At 38.3% G+C, this 23,920-nt stretch overlaps 1 protein-coding gene and 1 long non-coding RNA gene across 7 annotated transcripts in view; one reads left to right on the top strand and one right to left on the bottom strand.

Annotated features, from left to right (window-relative positions):
- Positions 1-5,895, top strand: part of LOC309869739 — a 119,379-nt gene extending 113,484 nt beyond the window's left edge. Inside the window, exon 2 of the long non-coding RNA XR_014314338.1 lies at positions 3,670-5,895. This is a non-coding gene — a long non-coding RNA (uncharacterized lncRNA). The remainder of the gene's footprint in view (positions 1-3,669) is intronic.
- Positions 5,684-23,920, bottom strand: part of SERPINI1 (serpin family I member 1) — a 71,576-nt gene continuing 53,339 nt past the window's right edge. For all 6 annotated transcript variants that reach the window (XM_082741203.1, XM_082741198.1, XM_082741200.1 and 3 more), the window contains 4 exons: positions 22,484-22,581; positions 7,934-8,020; positions 6,243-6,332; positions 5,684-6,001 (listed from right to left, as the gene is read on the bottom strand). In XM_082741203.1, coding sequence (XP_082597329.1) covers positions 5,925-6,001; positions 6,243-6,332; positions 7,934-8,020; positions 22,484-22,581 — 352 coding nt within the window. In that variant the 3' untranslated portion in view covers positions 5,684-5,924. The remainder of the gene's footprint in view (positions 6,002-6,242; positions 6,333-7,933; positions 8,021-22,483; positions 22,582-23,920) is intronic.

The following is a 23,920-nucleotide window of genomic DNA, read 5'->3' as shown; positions in this document are numbered from 1 at the left end:
GAATAATTTCAATTGGAAAGATAGCATATTTCAAAGATCAAGATCTAACATTTATTTTAAACTTTCTTCCACTGGTATCATTATGACATAGGAAACACCCTATAAATTGCCTTCAGTGTAATCCATGTAAAGACAATGAAATTAAAAAGCTAAAGTCTGCTGCTAAGGAAGTATTGTGTGATCATAGCTTCTGCAAATTGTTAGACCAGCTAATTAAAACAACCTTATTGGAGAAAAGATTCTTATTGAAGGAGAAAAAAATTTTGCAGGGCAAAATGAAACCTCGGCAATTTAAACCTGATCGTTATCTGCCTCTTCATGGACTGCCTCTATCTAATGAGCATGAACAGTATGTAAAGTGAGAATGTTATTAAGCCACATTAAGAAATGTAATTTTTTTAAAAGACAAACTGGATTCAACATTCCCAGCCCTTCCCCTGCCCTCATCACACAGACATGTTTTGGTTATTGATGTTCACCTCTATGTGACGAAGACCAGAAACCATCTTCTTTCAGCTATTTTTTTAATGACCAAGTTTAGTTCACTTTAGGTACTGCAGAGTCATTTTGTGGAGAGCAATTGCCATTTGCAGGAAGCTTGTGAATATTTGCTTTTCTACTTCATGCTTTCCTCCCTCACTTATTCCCTCCCCTCTTTGAATTTGAACTTCTACATAACTCTTCTAATAGTCGATGAAGGCACTCTTTTGGAAATTATAGGTGGCACCATTTCCACCTGCTATATACTTTAATAAATGGGATTCCTTCACAAGTGGCGATGTGAATATTTTACCCAATTCAAGACATAACTTGTAAGACACTCCTTTGTTTTATGTACTAATAAGGAAGAAAAAAAATCACTCAGTTAAACTGTGCACATTGACTAGAGTAAGTGTTTATTTTAAACTCATTCAAAACATTAAATATGTCTTTTAACTTATTTAAATAAAGTTTATTGTGTAACATAATTATGTACATTTTTAAATGAAAATATGAAAAATCAATGCAAAGCAAAGCAAAATACAATGTTTCTACAACACAAAGTCCAAATCCAAGTCACTTCCCGCTCAGTGCTTGATGTCTGCTCTGCCCACACCGTTGTCCTCCATGACCCTAAGAGCACTGGTGACACAGTCATGCCCAGCCTGCAGTTTCTGTCTCTAGAACTTTTTTCTAAGCTGTTGACAACTATTCTACAAATTTCAAAACTGGCGCTTTATCTTACAAGAAAAAAAATCAATGAAAGGTTTTTAGACAATAATCAGGATTTACGATGCTTCCTCAAATAGTCATTATGATTTGTTCTCAAATAGTTTGCTGACTGAAAAGCCAAGGGATTACAGTTAGATGATCGTCATGCAACAAGATTACTACATGCACAATCAATGCCATCTATGTCATGACTGCCACCTTTACCGACCATTGTGAGACACTATCGATCATTCCATTTTTGTATCTGTTGAAATGTGAGAAATTATGTGCCTCAGAAGATCTGCAATATGAGATTGCTAATGCTAATAGCTAGCCTTCCATGAGTGACTAATATGTGTCAAATTATATTCCTTATGCATAGTATATCATTTAATCCTTAATACAACCCTGTGAAGTAGATGTTATTATTTGTAAGTATAGATTATACAACTTGTTCCAAAGACAGATATCTAGTAAGTGGCAGATTTGGTGTTTAAAGTTGGTTCCCTCCCATATCACAGCCTGTGTTTCTTCCATAGCTATCTGGTTATAAATATTTAAGCAGAAAACACCGGGGGGGGGGGTCACTCAATCATACAGAAAACGATAATCTCTCCATCAGCAATTTTCTTTGAGTAACAGACAGAGCAAAGAGCAATTGTGTGAACAAATGTCAGATTTATGTATCCATGAATTATCACAAAACTTTCAGAAAAAGAAAGATGAAACATTGTCTCCTATTTGAGGAAGAGAAAAAAACTGCTACATCAGCTGGAAGCTGTGATGACTGCTGAAGAAACATTTTCTGGAACATGCCATATGTCACACACAACCACTTTATCTCTCCCCGGTTAAACAAAAAACTCTGCAATTTTCAGATAGAGGAAAAGTTCATCTATACTTAATGTATAATAAAGAGTGTATCTGGACTAAGGATAGTACATGTTTTATCTGCACTGGTATTATTTGTATTAATTAAACATCCTTTTCAAAAATATATGGATCTTTGTCTCACCAAAATCAGAAGCCGGTATGAACAGGATGCACTGTTAGCTCTTAGCTTATTAATGTTAAACCATCTTCTATACACTGAACCAAAGTAATGAACAGAAAATACACAAACTGACTCTTCTGTGGAAATCTCTCTCCTTGTCTTCATGAGACACAGATTTTTTTTCCATAAGCTATTTTTATGTGCATGTCGAGGCTTCAACATTCCTTCAAGAATAACTTTGTTGGCAGACATGAAACAAAGCGGCTGGGCTAAGTATCATATTCTCCATGTTTGCACTCAGAAGAAAGCACAGGAAAAGAGCTCCTTGACATTGGTCTTGGCAATAATTTTTTGGCTGTGACACCACAAAAACACAGGCAGCAAAAGCAAAAATGACATGTGGGACTACACCAAATTAAAAAGCTTTAGCACAGCAAAGGAAATCATCAACGAAATGAAAAGGCAACCTACAAAATGGGAGAAAATACATGCAAATCACATATATGATAAATGGTTAATATCTAAAATATCTCCAAAGAAAACAAAATTTAGTATCTTGAAGAAATATCTTTTCCCATGTTTGTTGCAACATTATTCATAATAACCAAGATATGGAAATAATCTAAGTATCAATTGATGCATGAATAAAGAAAATGTAATATATATATATATTCCTTTGTGATATATGTACCTATACATATATACACAAATAGACAAAAGAATATTATTCAGCCATAAAAAGGAAATCCTGCCATTTGCAACAGCATGGATGAATCCACAGGACACTATGACTGAGTGAAATAGCCCAAATAAAGACAGACAAAGATTGTATGATCTCTTTCATAATGTGGAATCTTAAAAAAAAAAAAAAAAGCATGGTGACTGTAGTTAAGAATACTATATTTTATGCTTGAAATTTGCTAAGAGAATAAATCTTCTCAACACACACACACAGAAAGGTAAGATATCATGGATGCATTTTTGGTAATCATTTCATACTGTATATGTATATGAAATCTCATCGTACACTTGAAATATATACAATTTTGTCAATTATACCTCAGGAAAGTTAGAAAGATTCAAAATAAAAGCAAAAGATATATAATTGTTATTGATTTCTTCCCAAAGTATATATTCAAAGAGAAAGAAATTCCCATAAGCTGTGTATAATGTGTGTGTGCGTGTGTGTGTGATCAACTACACTTTTTAAAGGAAATGGAATTGAACTATGTGATGTTAACCTTTTTAGTAGAACAGAAGATATTAAAGAAATTATAAACAAAGTATTCTATTTTTATGCATTCCACAAACATGCTAATAACAAGGCAGAATCCATTTTAATTTAAGGGACATCTAAATTGTATTGAAATATTTTAAGGTAAACATCATGGATGGTAGAGTTTAATCTTATATCAGCTAGTAAAAATTGCATTTGGGGTGTTATAAAATTCATATGCTTGTCTAATGTTTACTCTTCCTTACAGGTTAACTCCTTTAGCTGACTGATGGACATACAGATACAGCAATATATGTAACGCTTAACTAGTAGTGATACGGTAATGAAGAATATCACAAACTCTGAGTAACAATACTGAATCAACATCAGTTAGCCCAATCTGCGTACATTATAAATGAAAACAAGAACACTGTTCTACAATAACCTCAGCTTTATGAAAAAACTATAAGTCTTCTGAAAATATAAGCTGTAAGTGATTCAGTGTTAAGTATTTGTCCTCGGGTATTCATAAATTTTTTTGTGCACATTGCTTATAAATATCTCTATATTTTTAAAGAATATATTTCAAGTGTTCTAATATGCAAAGGAGTCTGCATTTTTCCATAGTATATACATGAAAAAAAGAAACTTTAGAATAAAACCATTTTTCTTTTTTTCTGTAAGGGCACTGCATTTTTAACGTAGACTCAAATCTCTCCAAGTTGTGTGAGTATTATACAGCTTCTCTGTTTCTACGTGTAAAAGTACCAAACATGCAAACCTTATGTTACGGTGAGTTCTGATACTGAGTCCATGTGCCAATAGCAATCACAACACCTGGGAGTTTGTGAGAAATGCAGAATTTCAGGTCCCACCCCAGACCTACTAAACGAGAATCTGCATTTTGAATAAGATCACCAGGTTACTCCCTTACACACAGAGTTTAAGAAGCTCCGATACTTTAGGATACTTTATTGCTTGGTCTAATTTTCTATAAATTAACCATATTGAAACAACTACTATATAAGTCAGCATTCCATGTGTATCCTTTATTTTTGTGACATTTAAGATTTAGCATGTAACAAGCTCACCAAGGGAACTTGTTTTTAACAAGATTTTCAAGTTTTTTCCCAGAGCTTAGAATTCAGTAGGCCTGGGGTCAAGTCTGGTTTCCCCCAAACAGCCACTCCCCTGAACAGAATTAAAGTAGTGATAATATCAGTTGTTGTTGATGGCTCCAAATCATAGCAAAATACCCAACACCCAGGATAGTCACATGCAAATTGTTTCTGTTAAGTTCTGAAAATGTTTCAAACTCTTTCTGCAACTATTAATCATAGAATCAAAAATATGCCAAATGGGCCTGGTTCTGATCATCATGGAAACTGCTGATATCATTCCCCCTTAGCTCCTCCTCCCACACATACCTTGGCCCCAAGGAATATCATTATCTCAGCCAAAGGATGACTAAGTCATTCACTGGAGACCTTAAGAAGGGGCAGTGACCCTGCTGGAATCAACTACTTCCTGTACTAGGAAAAAAGATGAATATAGTCTCCAAAATACTCAATATATTCTCTAGGGGATCCAAACACAAATGCATCCTAGAGCCATCAGGTGACCAATGGGAGAAACCAGGACTGTGATACCCTAATTACATTCAAGTTCAAAACATAAAAACCTTCCACAAGGACAAATAAGAACATATCCGAGGGCAGCATTCAGCCCCTGCCATGTCAGTTTACAGTATCTGCACTAGCGTGATTTTTCTCATTAATTTTCTGGTGACCTATGGAAGGGCATATTTTTATTATTAATTTGCTCATATGGCTTATTTGGGGACTCTCGGGAACTTTGTTATAATTTGGATTTTACTTGGAGCACCAAAACATGGTGATATACCAGGTTTCTAATCTATATCAGGCTGCTGAAGCGCAGTGGGTTTTTAAAGACATAGTAAATAAGCTATATAAGTTAGGGGTTTGCATAGTCCTGTTTTTTTCTATCAAGTTTTATCATAGAGCCTACAGAAGATGTTCAGTTTACATTCTTTTATACCACACTATATACCATCTTCAGAGAAATAATTCTATTTTGGGGGACTGCTTGTCTTCATCTGACTTGTTATTGCTTTCTCACGGTAAGTGTAATACTGCTAATTGACTTCACTGCTTTTCTTCTGTATGATTATGAAAGATTTACGATGTCCAAAAACATCACCATTTCCAAAGTTTGCCTAGAAGTATCCTTCTAGTACAACTTGTGAAATGAAAACAGAATTGTTCACATGATCAATACGTACTTTTATTTTAAATACCAGCACAACAGACACAGTGACACCATGGGGCTATTATCTCAATGATACTGATAACATTCCTTGACAAGTTGGCTTATAATTTACATACATTGTTTTATCTGGAACTATTTTTAAATATTATCATAAGATATACTGTAAAACACAAATCTTAAATACACCAGTTGCAAACATAACACGTTTAGTTACTATTTTGCATGTGAAATGATTTAAAGTTCCTCAAAATCATGTCCATTTGTGTTCATTGTTTCAGGATGCATGACTCGTCCCATGAACAAGACTGTACCTGCATTGGGGTGGAAGTGAACAAAACAGGGTGTGAACAAAAAAGTGGGATATTTACTTTCCTTCTTACTGACAATTAGCAGTGTTCTAAAAATAAAAATATAAATAATTATTTTTAGAAAATCACTTGAATATTAGACATGATCTGATAAGTAATGTGGGAAAAAAATGCTCTCTCTTTTTTAAAAAAAAAATATTTCTTTTGGCCTATAAATAAAGTTCCATTCTTATAACAGACTTACCTGTTCTCCTGTTCCTGATAAGAAAGAAAAATGGATGGTCGACAATAACTTGAGGATACAGCACAGCCATCCTACTAATTGCAATCATTCCTACAGTGCAGGGAGAAAGTAATTACATGTCTGTGGATGTGCAGAGACTAATGAGTAATTTCTCCAACACCATTTACATTTAATGCAAAAGCAACAATTTACAGGAAACAAAATTTAAAAGACTGAGAGAAAAAATTATGGACAACATTTCTACTTGATCTTTAAACACATCACACACACACACACACACACACAGTTTCCTACCTCCAATCCACCAAAAATACTAGAAAAATTTATTTTGCCTCTTACAAAACTTTTATTCTCAGTTTCAGATCAATATATATGTCTTGACTAAAATGACCTTTGAGCTAAGGAAAGGGGGAGAATTAACAAACACCCCCAAACAAACCCTAAGTTTCTTCATATTTCTAGATCATTATTTCCTTTTGTCTAAAATGAGGATTTTTACATACTCCTAGTAAGTGGCCAGAATGGCAGTGATTAAAGGGAAAAAGCAGCAGTAAGAGAAGCATGATGTTTCCTATGGCTAGGAAAGTGAATTCCCCTGAGATCCTTATTATGGGATAATCATTTTATACTTGCTGGAGGGTGATTCATTATAAGGAAAAGGTCAAGATTAAATTATGTAAGATTTTAGGCTTTCCTGATGCTCAAGACTACTGTGTTTCTATTTCCTCCTGAAAACACTGTTTTAACTGGTGATATCCTTTTAGTGGACAAATTTATGCAGAAGCTTAAAAAAATGATAGGTTCCATTTTGCCAGAGGAAGGAAAAATCCTACTAAAATTTGAACATAGCAGTGGAACATGAGATTGAAACACACCCAAAGAAATAAATGGGAAAAAATGTCATTGGAAAAAATCATTCTCATTTAACTGGGGAAGTCAAAACATTCAAAATAATCAAGGACATTTAACGTTTTGCTTTGAACACGTGATTTAGGTCAAAATTTTAGAATTATTTATTTAAAATTATTTTACCAGCATTATTCAGTTAAAATTACTCAAAATTATTTATTATGTCTTGTTAATGTGTATGCTTTTAAAAAGGCAAAACTTTTGACAAAATTAAGAACTAGTTTCCAGGAGGGCTTGGGTGACTCAGTAGGTTAAGTGTCTGCCTTCGCCTCAGGTCACAATCTCAGGGTCCTGGGAACCAGCCCCGTTGGGCTTCCTGCTCAAGAGGGAGTCTGCTTCTCCCTCTCCCTTTGCCCCTCTCCCCCACTTGTGTTCTCTCTCTATCTCAAATAAAATCTTAAAAAAAAAAAAAAGAACTAGTGTCCACAAATAATTAGGTAAGAAGAAGAATGTTTAAATGGGTGATGAGAAAATATCTAAAATATTTAAACAGGCAGCACAGCAGGGAAATCTATTCTACCGAGCCACCAAGGTCCTCCGGCCTCTCATTAGAGGTGGGGGTTACTCTGTATTGGGGCACTGGAGTTAAGTGCACACTTCATATCCTATTTAGAAAATTCTAGCTGATTCAGCATTAGCTTGACTTCTAAGAGCAGAGTCAGTTTTTTTTTTTAGCTATGTTGTAAAAATGACCCCCAACCCCCACCCAAGATAGTTTTAAAGATACAAATCAAAAAAAAAAAAAAAAAGTGAGAACATTGTAGAAAATTATAACTTGGCACCTGAGGTTGCAGCAGCTTCTGAGCCTTCTTCATTAACCTCGATGAAGGACTTGTGAATTGCTTTGGAAAGGAAAATCTCCTTGTTATCTGCAGAAAAATTAAAAAAGAGAGAGAGAGAGAAAAGAAGCATTTCTTCAGTATCAGAAATAGAGGAGCCTTTTACTCTTTATTTAAACAGCTTTGGAAAATGTGACTTAAGGCACTGATTCTAAAATAGAAGAGATAATGTCAGATTATATTATGATTTCAGAGAAGCTTTGAAGATGTGTTTTCTGATTTGTTCTTATTTTATATTCTCTTGTTAATGTTTCCCTTCATTTTTATTGGTAATTTTCCCATTGTTTATTTCTTATATTGTCAGAGAAAGCAGAAATGTGGCTCTGTTTTTAATAGCAACTTCAAATTAGTTCATAACTCAAGATAAAAACATCTCAAACATTTGCACTCTAATCTGAAATTTTAAAGCACAAAATGAAAACAGGTAGAAATCCACACATAACCAGAGTAAGAAATTTTTAAAAATTGTATCTCTAATTACTGTGATAATAGAAATATCCTTGGCAAAGAAAAACAAAATTGACTTTTAGATTATAGAAATGTGAATAGAAAAAAGTTACTTTCCATTCCAGTTAATTGGCTTATCTGAGGATTCACAAACATGCTTTATCCTAAAGTCAGAGGAAAGAGCACATTTTCAGTGTTGGGAAGGCTCTTTTTTTCTTAGAGTTGTCTTTCTACGTATGCTTAGTTTTCAATTAATGGCTGCTATGGGCTGAATTGTGTTCTCTCAAAATCAATGTGTTGAAGTTCTAGCTCCCAAGACTTCAGAATACGACTGTATGTATGTATGTATGTATGTATTTAAGATTTCATTTATGTATTTGACAGAGAGAGGCACAGCAAGAGAGGGAACACAAGCAGGGGGAGTGAGAGAGGAAGAAGCAGGCTTCCCGCCAAGCAGGGAGCCTGATGTGGGGCTTGACCCCAGGACCCTGGAATCATGCCCTGAGCTGAAGGTAGATGCTAAATGACTGAGCCACCCAGACACCCCAGAACATGACTGTATTTAGAGATAGGTCATTAGGACAGGCCCTAATTCAATATACTGATATCCTTAATGAGAATAGAAAATTCGGACACAGATAGAAAAGGAAGACCATGCCTGATGGCTAATTTTATGTGTCAACCTGGCTGGGCCAGGATATCTGTACCCAGATATTTGGCCAAACTATCATTTTGGATGTTTTCTGCAAAAAAAAATTTTGGATGAGATTAACATTTTAAATTGGTGGACTTTGAGTAAAGCAGATTGCCCTTGTGATATAGGGGGCCTTAACCAATCACCTGAAGGCTTTATTATTTTTTTTATTTTTGAAAAAGATTTTATTTATTTATTTGACAGAGGGAGAGCGAGTACAAGCAGGGGGAGTGGCAGAAGAAGAGGGAGAAGCAGGCTCTCTGTTGAGCAGGGAGCAAAGACGGGACTTAATCTAGACCCTGGGATCATGACCTGAGCTGAAGCCAGCTGCTTAACCAACTAAGCCAGTCCAGAAGGTGCCCCAGAATATAACTGTATTTAGAGATGCCCCCCAGCTGCAGGCTTTAGAACAAAGACTGACCTCTAAGCAAAAAGGAATTGTTCCATTTGACTGCTTTTGGACTCTTCCCTCAATCTCCAGCTTGCCAGCCCACCCTGCAGATTTTAAATTTCCAAAGTCACCACAAGTATACAAGCCAGTTCCTTAAAGTAAATCTCAGTCTCAGTCTGTCTGTCTGTTTCTCTATATAGATAGATACATCTCTCTCTATAAACACACACACACACAAACACACACACATCCTGTTGGTCCTATTTATCTGAAGAATGTTAATAATGAGAAGACAGACATCTACAAGCCAAGGGGAGAGGTCTAGAAGATTCTAAGCCTGAAGACATCTTGATCTCGGATTTTTAGCCCCCAGAAGCATGAGAAAACAAACATCAGTTGTTCAGCCCCCCCCGCCCCCCAGTCTGGGGGCTTTGTTATGGCAACTCCAGCAAACTAAGCAATAGGTTGTTGGGTTTCCAACCTTGGTCCTCAAGATCGAAACAAAATGAACAAAACATAGTTCAAATACATAAAAAGAAAAATAGCACAAGGAAGCAAGATACAAGATTACTCAAGTTTCTGCCATCCACAACCCTAGCCACCCTTTTTCCGTTCCAGGAGGTGGAATTCAAATTTAAGATAACCTTGTTGCTGATGCACTATTCCGTAAAAGCACAGTGCATTTCCCATTAGGCTACATAGTAAGACTTTTTCAGTAACCCAGTCCTACCCACAATATACACTTTCAAGTTTTCAAAAACACATAATTATCTTATACAGACAGGGAGAAATGCTCAACAATGTTCTTGATACATCTGTTGCATGGCACATGCTTATTTTGAATAAACCTCAAGACAACTGAGTGGCAACTCTGAATATACTTTTAATAGGGATATTACTTCCTCAGTTTATATTTAGTATTAAGATATAAGCTTGCATTTTGAAATAGTCTGTCTCACATATTATGATATTTTCTTCTAGAAGGCATTTGATGACTAGAAGAAAAATAAAAAACAAGAGAGTTTTGACATTAAACAATTAAGTATAATTAGCTCCCTCAAATCCAGAAGACTAGTTTTCTTTTTTCCAACAAATAAGAAGAAAAATATAAACTGCATTAAGTAACTAGTCAGATACATTCAGCTGGCAAAACAAATACACAAATTCCAAGACAGTCACATATATGAACCATTTAGTAGTTAACTGATGCTAGATTATTTTCAGATTCAGTTACCCATTCTGTTCAGTGGGCCAGTGAAGGTGGGGTCATGCCCCAAGAGCCGGTATTATGGCCCCGAACACAAAAGTGACAGAATGTAGTTCCTAAAGGGTAATGAGTGTCCACATTGCCAGCTAAGCCCTCTTTAAATATTCTGAGGAGAGTTCTCAAAAATACCGAATGATACTTTAGCCATGTATCATTGCTCAGAGGAAGCTGCCTCTCCACTCCTGAGCCTGATCTGTTGACTGCACTGGACACCTTGAAAGAAGGAATCTCATCCCTTCAATGCCAGCTTCGACCACAAATGTACCCTCTTCCTCTAGGCATCTATCCTCTTCTATGGCTCATTTAGCCCTACAAAATGGTGGGAGGATGGGTAGGAGGTGCCAGGCACCATGGCAGATAGATCAAGAAAACATGGATGCTGAGGGCTCTTCCCACAGAGCTGGTTATTTAAAAGAGCATGAAATGGACAAACCTTCAACAAGATTCACAAAGAGAGATTACCTAAATATACAATATTAAGACAAAAGAAAACATGTCTAAAGATACAGAGAGAATTTTTTAAAATCACAAAAAATACTTTGTGTAATTTCCTGCAGACAAACGTGAATCAGCGTATGAGGTATAACCTATTCACTATGAACCGCATGTATTTACAATACCATGATTACAATACAGGAAAACAAAAATATATTTTACAGACCACACCACGGTTTGGTAAGTTTTTATTTTGTTTTGGTTTTTTAAAGATTGTATTTATTTACTTGACCAAGAGAGAGCACAAGCAGGGAAAGCAGCAGGCAGAGGGTGAGGGAGAGAAAGGCTCTCTGCCGAGCAGGGAGGGAGCCTGATGTGGGGCTCAACCCCAGGACCTTGAAATCATGACCTGAGCTGAAGGCTGATACTTAACAAACTGAGCCACCATGTGTCCCTCATAAGTTTTGACATATCTGTGAACCCACCTCCACAAATAAGATACAGAAAATTTCCATCTCCCCAAAAGATTCTTGTGTTTCTTTATGCAGATAATTTTGAAAATAAAGAGCTTTGGGGCACCTGGGTGGCTCTGTGGGTTAAAGCCTCTGCCTTCAGCTCGGGTCATGGTCTCAGGGTCCTGAGATCGAGCTCCACATCGGGCTCTTTGCTCAGGGCTGAGCCTGCTTCCCCCCTCCCTCTCTCTGCCTCCCTCTCTCTGCCTACCTCTCTGACTACTTGTGATCTCTGTCTGTCAAATAAATAAATAAAATCTTAAAAAAAAAAAAGAGCTTTGCCATCAACCAATTTTATAGAAATGTACAAATGATAAAACTAGATGAAGAAAAAAATAGACTATCTGAATAATCCAGTAACCATTAAAGTAGTTGAATGAGTAGATGAAAACTTCCTCCTTCCTCAAAATTCAAGAATGTGAGCCTATGGGCACCTGGGTGACTCAGTGATTTAAGCATCTGACTTTAGATTTCAGCTCAGGTCCTGATCTCATGGTAGTGAGATTGAGCCCTGCATTGAGCTCTGCACCAGGCCTGAAGTCTGCTTGGGATTCTCTCTCTCTCCTTCTAGCCCTCCCACCATCCCCTGTCTTTAAAAAAATAAAATAAAATAAAATAAAATAAAATAAGGAGGAAGAAGAAGAAAGAAAGAAAGAAAGAAAGAAAAGAAAAAAGAAAAAAAAATCTAAGCCTAGATGGTTTTCTAGGCAATTTAACCAATCCCTCAAGGAAAAGATAGGATTTTCTATTACAAATCCATTTTCAATTCTAGAAAGAGAATAAAAGCAATCTAAGTCATCTATGGATAGTCTTACCATATTAAAATTGAACCAGGACAGTCTAATAAAAGACCAATAAAATCATAGGCCAAACTCACCTATTAACATAGAGATAAAAGTTTGTTTTGTTTTGTTTTAATCAGGAAGTTAAACCCAACAACATATGGAAATACTTTTTTAAAATGAGTTTCAAAGGGAAACTCACAGTCTGTAATGGCACAGCAGTTAAGAACAGCTCTAAGTGCCTCCATTTCATATCAAACCTTGCTCTGGGATGATCTCATGAGACCCAAGCCAGTTTATGCCCCTACAACCCTACTTAAAGCCCTGTCTCTCCTCTCCCACTGGCTCTGCCTCCCACCTTGCCTTCCGTATACTGCACACCAGCAGACCTACGGGGCAATGCGAGGTTCTCCATGAGGTTCCTCTGCATCACTCATGTAGCGGGCTAAAAAACTTAAAAATGCAATCAAGTAGAAGAGCTAAGGGAATGAAACCCAACAGACCAGTGGCATTATCTATATTTCAAATACAGCAAAATAAAGACTGAATCCCATGTTCCAGCTCCCCAGGGTAATTAGCTGCTACACAGCAGACAGCAAACATCTGCAGATTTAAGTGAGACCTCAGGACTTGTAAGTTGGAGAAAACCACCACCCCTTTAGATATTCCAGCAGGAGAAAATGTGACAAACAAATCCTGAGGGGGAAAAAAAGAAAATGAAACTCTCTTCTCTTGGGACAAACTTCAAGCAGTCACAGTCCAATATAAGCTGAAAGTGGTTTAAACAAGAACAGGTCTGCTGCCGCCCCGTCATGTCACACAGAACTTTCCTGTACTTGTCCCTCAATATTGCTCATCCTGATGGAATTATGTGTCAATCAAGGCCATCATTCCTGCAGGGCCATTCACCTATTTCTTAAGGACCTGGACCTTGCCCGTCCAATTTCTCTCCTCCCTGAAATTCTGTGCACCCTGCCAGGTACCAAGTAGGCACTCAGATATTTGATGAACCAGGATGGGAGGGCAATTAAGAAGATTTACACTGATGAGCCCGTCTTATCAATTAGAGAAAGTTCACTGTTCTCTAAAAAAGAAAATAAATAAAAGACAAAGCTACATGCGAAAAACAAACAAAAAAAAAACATAAATAATTCCATGCCCTAGCCCCAAGCAGTCTTCCCCTTCTGGCCACAGCAGATATTGCTGCCAAAAAAACTGGTTCTACTTTCCTCTGGGCAGCAAGGAGCAGGGCTCTTCACAAAGGATACGATGGGCATGGGGCCAGTAAACCGTAGGTTTCCCAGAGAAGAGCTGGGCAACAATTCAAGCTCTTCTGAAGAAAGCAGGGCAAAATTCTAAGCCATTCATTCAGTCACTGAGCAAATATTTATCAAGCACTCTGTTGGTATGAGATATTGTGCAGGGCGCTGAAAGCTCCAAGGATCTCTGATTAACATAACGCTGGCGGGGCGGCGTCTTAGGAGTGTGTGCCCCCCGCTGCCTCTGTGGCTCTGTTCCGAAACACAGCCAATTGAAATGGATGTCTGCGTCACCAAGGACAGGCTTAAAATAACAAAATGAAGAGAGTTCCATAACAGAGCCTGAGAAAACCAAAAGCATCTCTGTACTTGGGTTGCTAAAATATTTTTAGCATCAAACCCACCCATAAACTTTCGAAAGGTTTTGTAGAATTTGAGCTTTTTCATGGTAGGAACCTTGTCTGTTTGTTTGTTTCTTTGAAGAAATGTTGTGATAGTATCGAAACATTCATACATTCATTCATTCATTCTTTCATTCAGGTACTAAGCACCTCCCATGTGCCAAACATTGTTGATACACTGGATTTACTATGGTGAATGAAACAGTTCCTTCCTGGGCACCTGGGTGGTTCAGTGGGTTAAGCCTCTGCCTTCGGCTCAGGTCATGATCTCAGGATGCTAGGATTGAGCCCCGCATCAGGCTCTCTGCTCAGCCGTGAGCCTGCTTCCTCCTCTCTCTCTCTGCCTGTCTCTCTGCCTACCTGTGATCTCTGTCAAGTAAATAAATAAAATCTTTAAAAAAAGAAAAAAAAAAAAAAAACAGTTCCTTCCTAAGAGGAGGAAAGCAAAAATTAAGTAACAGTGACAATAAAAAAGCAAATTGAGAAATGGCCACAATTTTAGGGTCCGGTTAAGTGTTACTAAAAAGCAAGATGAGGTGATGTTTGCAGGAGGATGAGGGCAGGTGATGAGCTACTTGACTTGAGGTATTGGGGAAGGCAGCTCTGAAATGGTCAATTTGGCTGAGACCTAAGGAATACAAAGGAGCCTGCCACAGGAACACCTGAAGGTAGTTTCCAGCAGAGGGAAAAGCTAGTTTAGAGGCAGTTACAAGCCAGCTGTGTTCAAGGACCCAGAAGAACACCTGTGTGGCTGGATTGAGGAGAGTGCGGAGGGCCAGAGGTCTGAGAGAAGCCTCCATACTTGGAGCGAGGCGGGCTCAGCACCACTTCCTACCGCATGCACCCACCCAGCATCTGTCTGGCTCTCCACACCATGCTGGGCTCTGAAGACAGAGAGTCATCTATGTGTGACCCAGCCCTCGCTTCTGAAGAGCTCTGACATCAGAGATAGGTATGTGAACAAGCAATCTAAGGAAAAGGTTTCCTGTGATAGAACCTGTGATAGCACTTTGTGCTCTGGCAGTCCAGAGGAAGGAAAGTAAACCATTTGGAAGGGAGAGATAACAGGGAAAGCTTCTCAGAGGTGGTGTCATTTGGGCTCGTTCTTGAAGGATAAGTAGAAAAGGGAAAGTCAAACAATCAGGCAAGGGCATTCCCAATGAAGATTGCACTTGGGAAGTGAGACAAGCAGCAGCAATGACTTGAAGGTCCAGGTGGAGCCTGGTTACATCATAAGGAGGTGGGGAGTGGCAGGGGGTGCACCTGACTTTAAGAGCTTGGACTCTAAGGCTGGAAAGCCTGGGCCTCATTCAGAAGTAACAGGGCACCTCTACTTTGATTTTAGAAGATACCTGTGCCAGGAGCTGTAAAGCGTGGATCAGAAGGAGAAGAATCAATGAAACAAGATGGGATTGGGAGGGAGACAAACCATAAGTGACTCTTAATCTCACAAAACAAACTGAAGGTTGCTGGGGGGAGGGGGGTTGAGAGAAGGGGGTGGGGTTATGGACATTGGTGAGGGTATGTGTGCTTTGGTGAGTGCTGTGAAGTGTGTAAACCTGGAGATTCACAGACCTGTACCCCTGGGGATAAAAATGTATGTTTATAAAGAATAAAAAAATTTTAAAAAAAAGAATGAAGGGTATAGTCTTCTTAAAGCTGCTAAGACATCCCCCATCAAATAAATAAATAAAATCTTTTTTAAAAGGAAAAAAAAAAAGGGCAAAAACAGCGAGGGGTAGGAACATCAAGTTTGCTATCTGTGGCAACAGTCCAGGGGAGAAAGGAAGTGGAGGTACAGCTCTGAAAGAGAAAGACAGTCCTCTGCCGTACAGGTGCAAGGAGAAGCAGAACCAACAAGGGCAGGATGGAAGAGTCAGTCTGGCATAAATCGAAGCACTTGAGTCTGACCTGAATGTGGCTTTTGCTGTGTCTTCTTAATTCCTTTATTTCATTGGCTCCTTTATTAAAGCTCATACTTTGTGCTGAAGGATTTAGTACTCTCTTTCTCCTTCCCCTTCCACCTTCCAAGAGGATTATCTATTAATCCAAATGCTGACAGTCATTCATTTCCATTACAAAAATAGCCCTTCTCTATAACAGGATCCTCGCTGCCACTAGATGAGCATTTTAAATCGCACCTGAGAAGAAAATGATTCTCAGCACTCTCTAGATTCCTTGTTTATTGTATGAGTCTTTACTCTGTTTCATGTTAGCGGAATTTAGCTATGGCCATGGACATCAAATTGAGATGACAAAAAATAAGCACAATAAATACAGAGCATCTTGTATTCCTCATTTCTTCATTCAGTGAGTACTGGGCAGAAAGCACAAAATCGTGTGCTTCCTGAACACCTGTAAGGATCAATCCTGAAGAGGTTTAAATTCTGGCAGAAGAGATCCAATGCATCAATAATGATAATATGAGATCAGATGTGATATGCAGCATCAAAAAAGGATAGAACGCTGTAGAATTTACACAGGAGTTATTACATCTGGTTGGTGTAATCACGTGGCTTGATGAAGTTGGGGATATTTGTGCTGAAGATCCGTTCAGGAGATATTTTGGGAGGGAGAGATTTTATAAAGCCGGGGCCCTGGGGACATGTGAGGTGCAGCAAAAGCTGTGTGCAAGGAATCAGCTGGAATTAAGGCTGGAGGGAGCTGAAGTCTGAATGCCCTGCTGAGCCATGGGCAGTGCAAAGCAGAGTGAAGGGAGGCTTTGAAGGGGAACTGGGATGATCTGAGAGTGGGTTTTAAGGTGATCAATCTTGGCAGTGGCAGAGGAAAAAGATTAGATGGAGAAGAGATTGGAAACCATTTAGGAGGCTATTGAAATCGTCTGGGGCAGCAGTAATGAGAGTCTAAATTAAAGGCGGATGCCATGGGATAGAGAATGAAAGAGTGGATTCAAGAGGTCTTACCAAAGGACGCTCAAGTCACTCAATTTTTCCAGAAGCAAGAAAATGTGAAGAGGGTTGTTTTTCCACTGCTAACTCATAGTTGCTATTTTTAAAGAAAGATAAGATTTCACTGCATTAAAAAAAAAAAAAGATTTCTTGCATAATTTAAGAATGAGTACTGTCACAATAGTACTGAACTATTTCCCGGGTTCTTTTGAATTTACAAATTCTACTAAGAATGCAATTTTTTAAAGTTTTTATCCCGTTTTCAAGTAAAAATTTTAATTGAGGAAGTAAAACATACAAAAGAAAAAATCCCGATCAGTGCACAGTGACAGAGGAAACAAAATCTCCTCTCTCATCTGGGGGCCTCTGTTCTATATTCTAGAGACAAACATTGCTATCATTTTCTAACACATTATTCAAAAATGGTCACTGCATCTGAAAGCTTAAATGCATACCTACATTCTCCCCCTCCATCTTTGGAACAATACACTCCCATTCTGTCAATTGACTTTCCTTTCCATCTCTGCCTCCACAATGCTTTCTCTAGCATGGGGTTTTGTGATTCATCACTAATGACATCTGGTGCTGGATTATTCTTTGTTGCAGGGTAGAATAATCTACTCATGCGGTGTAGGTCCCAGGAATGTAGAAGCATCCCCAGACTTTACCGGATAGATGCCAGTAGCCCTCCCCAGTTGTGACAACCAAAAGGTCTCCAGCTATTGTCAAATGTTCTCTGCAGGACATGGTTGTCCTGGTGTATCCTGGACACATTGCTCCAATAAAGCATATCTATTGTGCTTCTTTTTATTAAATCCAACTGTTTATGTCTCTCTCCCCACAAGTCTGTATCCCTTTTAAGAGCAGGTATGATATCTTAGTGGTTTCTTCATTTTTCTGACCTAGTCCTGAGCTTATACCAACTGACTCACTCACAAAGAGTTATTAAATGAAACGAAGAGACAGGGCATTGAACGTAATTAATGTATACCTTAAACACCATGAAATTCTCCCCATGAAATTCATTAAGGTAGAAAGTAATAATCAATTAATGTCAATAACTTTCTGGGTACTTGTAGGGACTACTAAACATCATAGACACTTTAATCAGCAGGGTTTTCACAGCATTTAGGGAGGCAAAAACCTAGACATGTGAAAAGGACACCAGCCACATAGGGCAGAGCATATGATGCCCAAATGAATGATGCAGGGAATAAATACTATCAAATCTAGCAAAAGCAGAGAGGCAAGTCTTATAGTTGTGTCACTAGGTTTTTGTTTCATTTTGTTTTTTAAAGATTTTATTTATCTGACAGAGAGAGACACAGTGAGAGAGGGAACACAAGCTAGGGGAGTAGGAGAGGGAGAAGCAGGCTCTCAATGGAGCAGGGAGCCCAATGAGGGGCCCGAACCCAGGACTCTGGGACCATGATCCGAGCCGAACTAAGGCAGACGCCTAATGACTGAGCCACCCAGGCGCCCCATAGTTTTTGAATGAATGATTCATAAATTATGCATATGTGTGTGTGAGAGAGAGAGAAAGAAAGAGAGAGAGAGATTGAGGGACCGCGACAGAGAGAGCAGGAGAGAGAGAGAAGGAGGGAGAGAGAGGGAGAAAAAGGAAGTGTTATTTGGGCTGAGCTGACATGCTGAGGCTACCAAGGTCTTGGCAAAAACTAGGGAGTTAAGAATGAAAGAGTTCCCCCTGAAAGCTTGAGAAGTTGGCTTTAGACCTTTCCTCACGTCATCCTGAAGACTAAATTGGATGGTGGTTGAGGATGGCCGGTCCGGATTGCTTACTGATGTTTTAAGGAGTTCAGTGTTCCAAGAAATGTAATAGAGAATGTGGCCACGAAGAAACCTCTTCTCTCCTTCCTCCGTCGTTTGCTCCTTCAGCGTATGTCGACCGTGTGCCACCCAAGTGTCAGCTGGGTGCCAGGACTCAGGCATGCCACTGGGAGCACTTTGACAGGGAATCAATTCTGACTGAAGTTTGGTCAAACCAACAGAGCCTTCACAACGTGGACTATATGAACTCTGAAAGATCCGCATGTTATTTCAAATTTCCAAACCATCTGCATTCATAATATATATTTATTCTCTATTGTCTCTGGACAGTTAAATATTACATCATAAACCTCCCAGATATGTCAAAAATTTTAAGCTACACTGACCACAATAATTGACTGGCCACTGTAGCATGACTTCCTTGGGACTGAAAAGCCACAGATATTCTATGTGGGGCAAATAACTGCATAGATGTTTGGGTGAAACAGTGAGGAATCTCTAATAAAACAGAAAATAGAGCCATGGTGAGAAAGTGGAATGTAATTACCCAGCTGGAATTTGGCCAGTATGGGAGACAGATTCTCTCAATTCCTGAGGAAGGGAACATAAGAACTTTTAACTATACTATTCTTGAGCCGCAAATACACATTTCTGACTCAAGCACAAAAGTACCCATTAGCTTTTGAATCTCTACCAGTCCCACCTCCTTGACAATCCCACTGAAAATTTCAAAGTTGTAGGAGCTTGGATGCGAGCCATGAAGACCTTTACTTTGGCAAAATTTGCATTTTTCTAGTGGACAGCAAAATTTGGATCACTTATACAGTAGACATTTAGAAAAACTCTACTAGTGTTTTGAGTGTTTAGAGTAAGTTCTCTAATTAAGGGGTGAAAACTACAGTATCAAATACATGAATATCATCTCACTGCTGAGTCCTGCTTGGAAAACAATCTGTCCAATTCTAAATCTGGGAGGGCAAGGCCTTTTTTGATTATCAGCTCCTTGAGAATTTCCTGAAAGCTATGAACCTATCTCTGCTCTCTTTTTTCTTTTGTGTTTGTGTGTGTGCAGGCACATGCATGTGACTGCACATGTATATGCAATTTCATTTAGCACCCACTTCACTGAATTCAATTCCTGGGTCCCCATTGTCCAAGTTGAGAAGCTATTATTCAGTCAGCTTGACTTTCTACAGGTTCTTTTTTTTTTTTTTTTTAAAGATTTTATTTATTTATCAGAGAGAGAGGGGGGGAGAGAGCGAGCACAGGCAGACAGAATGGCAGGCAGAGGGAGAAGCAGGCTCCCTGCTGAGCAAGGAGCCCGATGTGGGACTCGATCCCAGGATGCTGGGATCATGACCTGAGCCAAAGGCAGCTGCTTAACCAACTGAGCCACCCAGGCGTCCCCTTTCTACAGGTTCTTAATTCTAGAGAGGAAAACTAAATTCTCTCCTATAGCACATGAACTGCTAAGGAAAATTCTATGCCTTAGCTCTCTGCTTGGAGAGTTGAGTCCAACAAATTGCATATCTAAAGGACTTACACACTGAGCTATTTTTTATCTTGAGATCATCAGACATCACACACATATCTGTGTGTGTGTGTGTGTGTGTGTGTTGATATCATCAGAAAATAGATTGTTTTATATTCCATATATTTTTTTAAAGATTTACTTATTTGACAGAGAGAAACCACAAGTAGACAGAGAGGCAGCCAGAGAGAGAGAGAGAGGGAAGCAAGCTCCCTGCTGAGCAGAGAGCCCGACGCGGGACCCGATCCCAGGACCCTGAGATCATGACCCGAGCCGAAGGCAGCGGCCTAATCCACTGAGCCACCCAGGCGCCCCATATATTCCATATTTTTTTAAAGAGTTTATTCATTTATTTGACAGAGATTACAAGGAGGCAGAGAGGCAGGCAGAGAGAAGCAGGGAAGCAGGCTCCCCGCTGAGCAGAGAACCCAATGCGGGGCTGGATTCAGGGCTCGATCCCAAGACGCTGAGATCATGACCTGAGCCGAAGGGAGAGGCTTTAACCCACTGAGCCATCCAGGCGCCCCTTATTTTCCATATTCTATAGAAATGATAGAACATCATTCTATAAGCTAAGTCTTTTTTTTTTTTTTAAGATTTTATTTATTTGACAGATTGAGAGATCACAGGTAGTCAGAGAAGCAGGCAGAGAGAGAGGAGGAAGCAGGCTCCCTGCTGAGAAGATGCAGGACTTGATCCTTGGACCCTGGGATCATGACCTGAGCTGAAGGCAGAGGCTTAACTCACTGAGCCACCCAGGTGCCCCCTATAAGCTAAGTCTTAAACTCACAGGTACCTTATTTCAATGATGAATGTCTTGGGATTAGCTACTTAAAATATTTCCAAAAGGATTTTACATGTTCTGAGTACTTAATGTTGTTACCCTGAACAAATTAGGGCATCTGAATCCAGTAATTCAACTAGGTTTTCCCCCAGTTGGGATTTTTAAAATAAATTACTCAACACCCAATATGCCAGGTATATTTGGAAGCTACTTCTTCAAAACCATCCTTTTTTAAAAATTTAATTTAATTTTTTTCCAGTGTTCCAAGATTCATTGTTTATGCACCACACCCTGTGCTCCATGCAATATGTGCCCTCCATAATACCCACCACCAGACTCACCCAACCCCTCCACCCTCCTCCAAAAAAAAAAAAAAAAAAAAAAAAACCCAAACCATTCTTTTTTTATTGAAGACTTAAGATAATCTTTATATCATCTTACTAGGTATTCTTTTAAAAAGTGTCTGGTTCTCACAGCAGGCATGCATTTATCCTCTCTTCCTTCTATCCTATATTAGTTCCTGTAACTGGACATATTGAGGCATTAAATCAACATGTTTATTGATTATCTACAAGGCATTGTGTCAGATAGGATAGGGGAATTTAAAGATGTACAGGACAGGTCTTCTGGAGAATATCTACTGTTGAAGATAAGACATGGACCAGAATAATCGAAACTTAATGTTTATAACTGTTATTTATAGCTTTGTGTATAGAAGGTAAATGTATTTGTTATATTTATCTGACAAATGATAACTTTACTTTACCTCAGAACACCATAGTAAATAGAGGGTTCAACATCATCATTTAAAAAAGAAAATGTATTTATTTGTTTCTTAAAAGGAGCTAGAAATTCAGTGAATATGCCATAAGGGACCAGCGAGCAGGACAGCAGAGAAGAGACTGCCTGCCAGAAGTCCGGTGGGTGAAAGCTGCTTTTGAGGGAGGAGGCTGAGGGAGTATATTGACATATGGGATTTTCCCCTTTTTGGTAACTGTGCCTGGTTGCAAGTAGCCCATTGGCTAGGTAGGGCCTATGGATACTTTGAGGTCAGTCGCCTGATGGGCCTGTCTACATTCAGCCATTCACTATGGGCCCCTTTGCCTTGATCAAATTTGTATTGCTTAAGCCTGTTGCCTAAAAGTGGCCTCTCTATCCGCGCCCCAACCCCCCGAACAATTCTGACTCTTAAATCTTTAAGATTTAAAGATCTTAAATCTTTAAGGTGCATCATCATTTTTAAAACCTTTCATGAAATAACATTTTTTTTAAAAATTAGTGTTTATCTCCTACCAGACAAAGCTGTCAAATTTGCATTTTTGATGAAAACTTCAGTTATTCCAAGAGCCTTCAAAACATCTTTTAAATCAATTTCCTGTTCCACGGTGAACCTGGAGGACACATAGGGGGAAATGCATTTGGTTACAGCATTTTTAAAGTATTTGGTTACAGTATCCTGTTACCTGGGACAAGAATAAAAATGTTGGATATGTAGATTTTAATGGTAAATTATGCTAAAACTGGGTGGCATCTGACTGCAAGTAGTACTCGATTGTGCTCATAAAAAGAGGAGACAGCAAAAAGAATATTGTATCAGAATAGTATTAGATTATTAAGTAGGAAAAGTATTTGATGTGGACACAAAACTGTAATATATAGGATGGAGTAAGTGTTTTGAGGTCCAGAATATAAAACTCGTAACTCAGTAGCCTTCAAAATTGTGTGACCTAGTAATACATTTGATTTTTTAAGCTGTCAGTGGCTAATCAAATATTTACCCAAGGCATTTCATTCTCTTAGTATCCTTGCTCAGCTTCCTGTGAAAAGGGAAAGCCAATGCTGTATCTAATTGCTGTATAATGAATACCTCTTACATTTCAACTCCATACACTCACAGAAAGGAAACATAAAAGCTATCAGGTTAACAATATGCATCTTTCTGGTTATATTAACCTCCAGGACCTAAGCCTGTTCTCATGGTACCAATCAACAAAAGTGAATTAAATATTACATCTTAAAAACTGTACACTTTTACAATTATATTAGAGATTCTTTTTTAAGCAAAAGAGTAACAAATTTGTATTTTTTGTTTTAATGGGCTTTATGAATTATACATAAATGTGCATCACATTTGCAAGAAGAAATAAAACTGAAATGAAAATAAGTACAGTGGTCATGAGCAGAATATTAATTTTAAAAAATGGTTTCCACAGAGCATCTGATTAGTCGTATTAAAGAGTCTCTCCCAAACCAATGAACTGTCTCACCCATCTTTCTAGTGAAAAATATGGAGTGAAACATGGTTGCATTTAACACACAAATGCAGCATTTTTTAAGCAAAGGTTATTATTTTTTTTATAAAATGTGAGAATAACTAGAAGTAAATGTTTCCTTTTTTCCCTCAGATGTTGCTGTTTGATCAATAAAAATCCTAAATGTAAGTTTTTAGGCAATGGACTGTATCCTTAAAAGAGCTAAGTCTGTGACAGTCACAAAACATCACATTAACATCATTTCTGATGTCTGGTTTTAAGAAGAATGACAAGGGAATGGTTGCTATAAACAAGACTCAGACGTCAAGAGGAATAGTCAGGGGAAAACAGTTTTAGCAGGTTCATGTTTATGAAAAATATGACAAATAGAAAAATAAATGTATAGCAAGCATATCAAACCAAGTCCTGAATTTTATCTGTATCCTACACTTTAACTTGGACTTGGCATTGTTTCTTT

Source organism: Mustela nivalis (genome assembly GCF_964662115.1).
Source record: "Mustela nivalis genome assembly, chromosome: 1".
In the NCBI taxonomy this organism is placed as follows: Eukaryota; Metazoa; Chordata; class Mammalia; order Carnivora; family Mustelidae; genus Mustela; species Mustela nivalis.
This window is presented reverse-complemented; position numbering and strand designations above follow the sequence as displayed.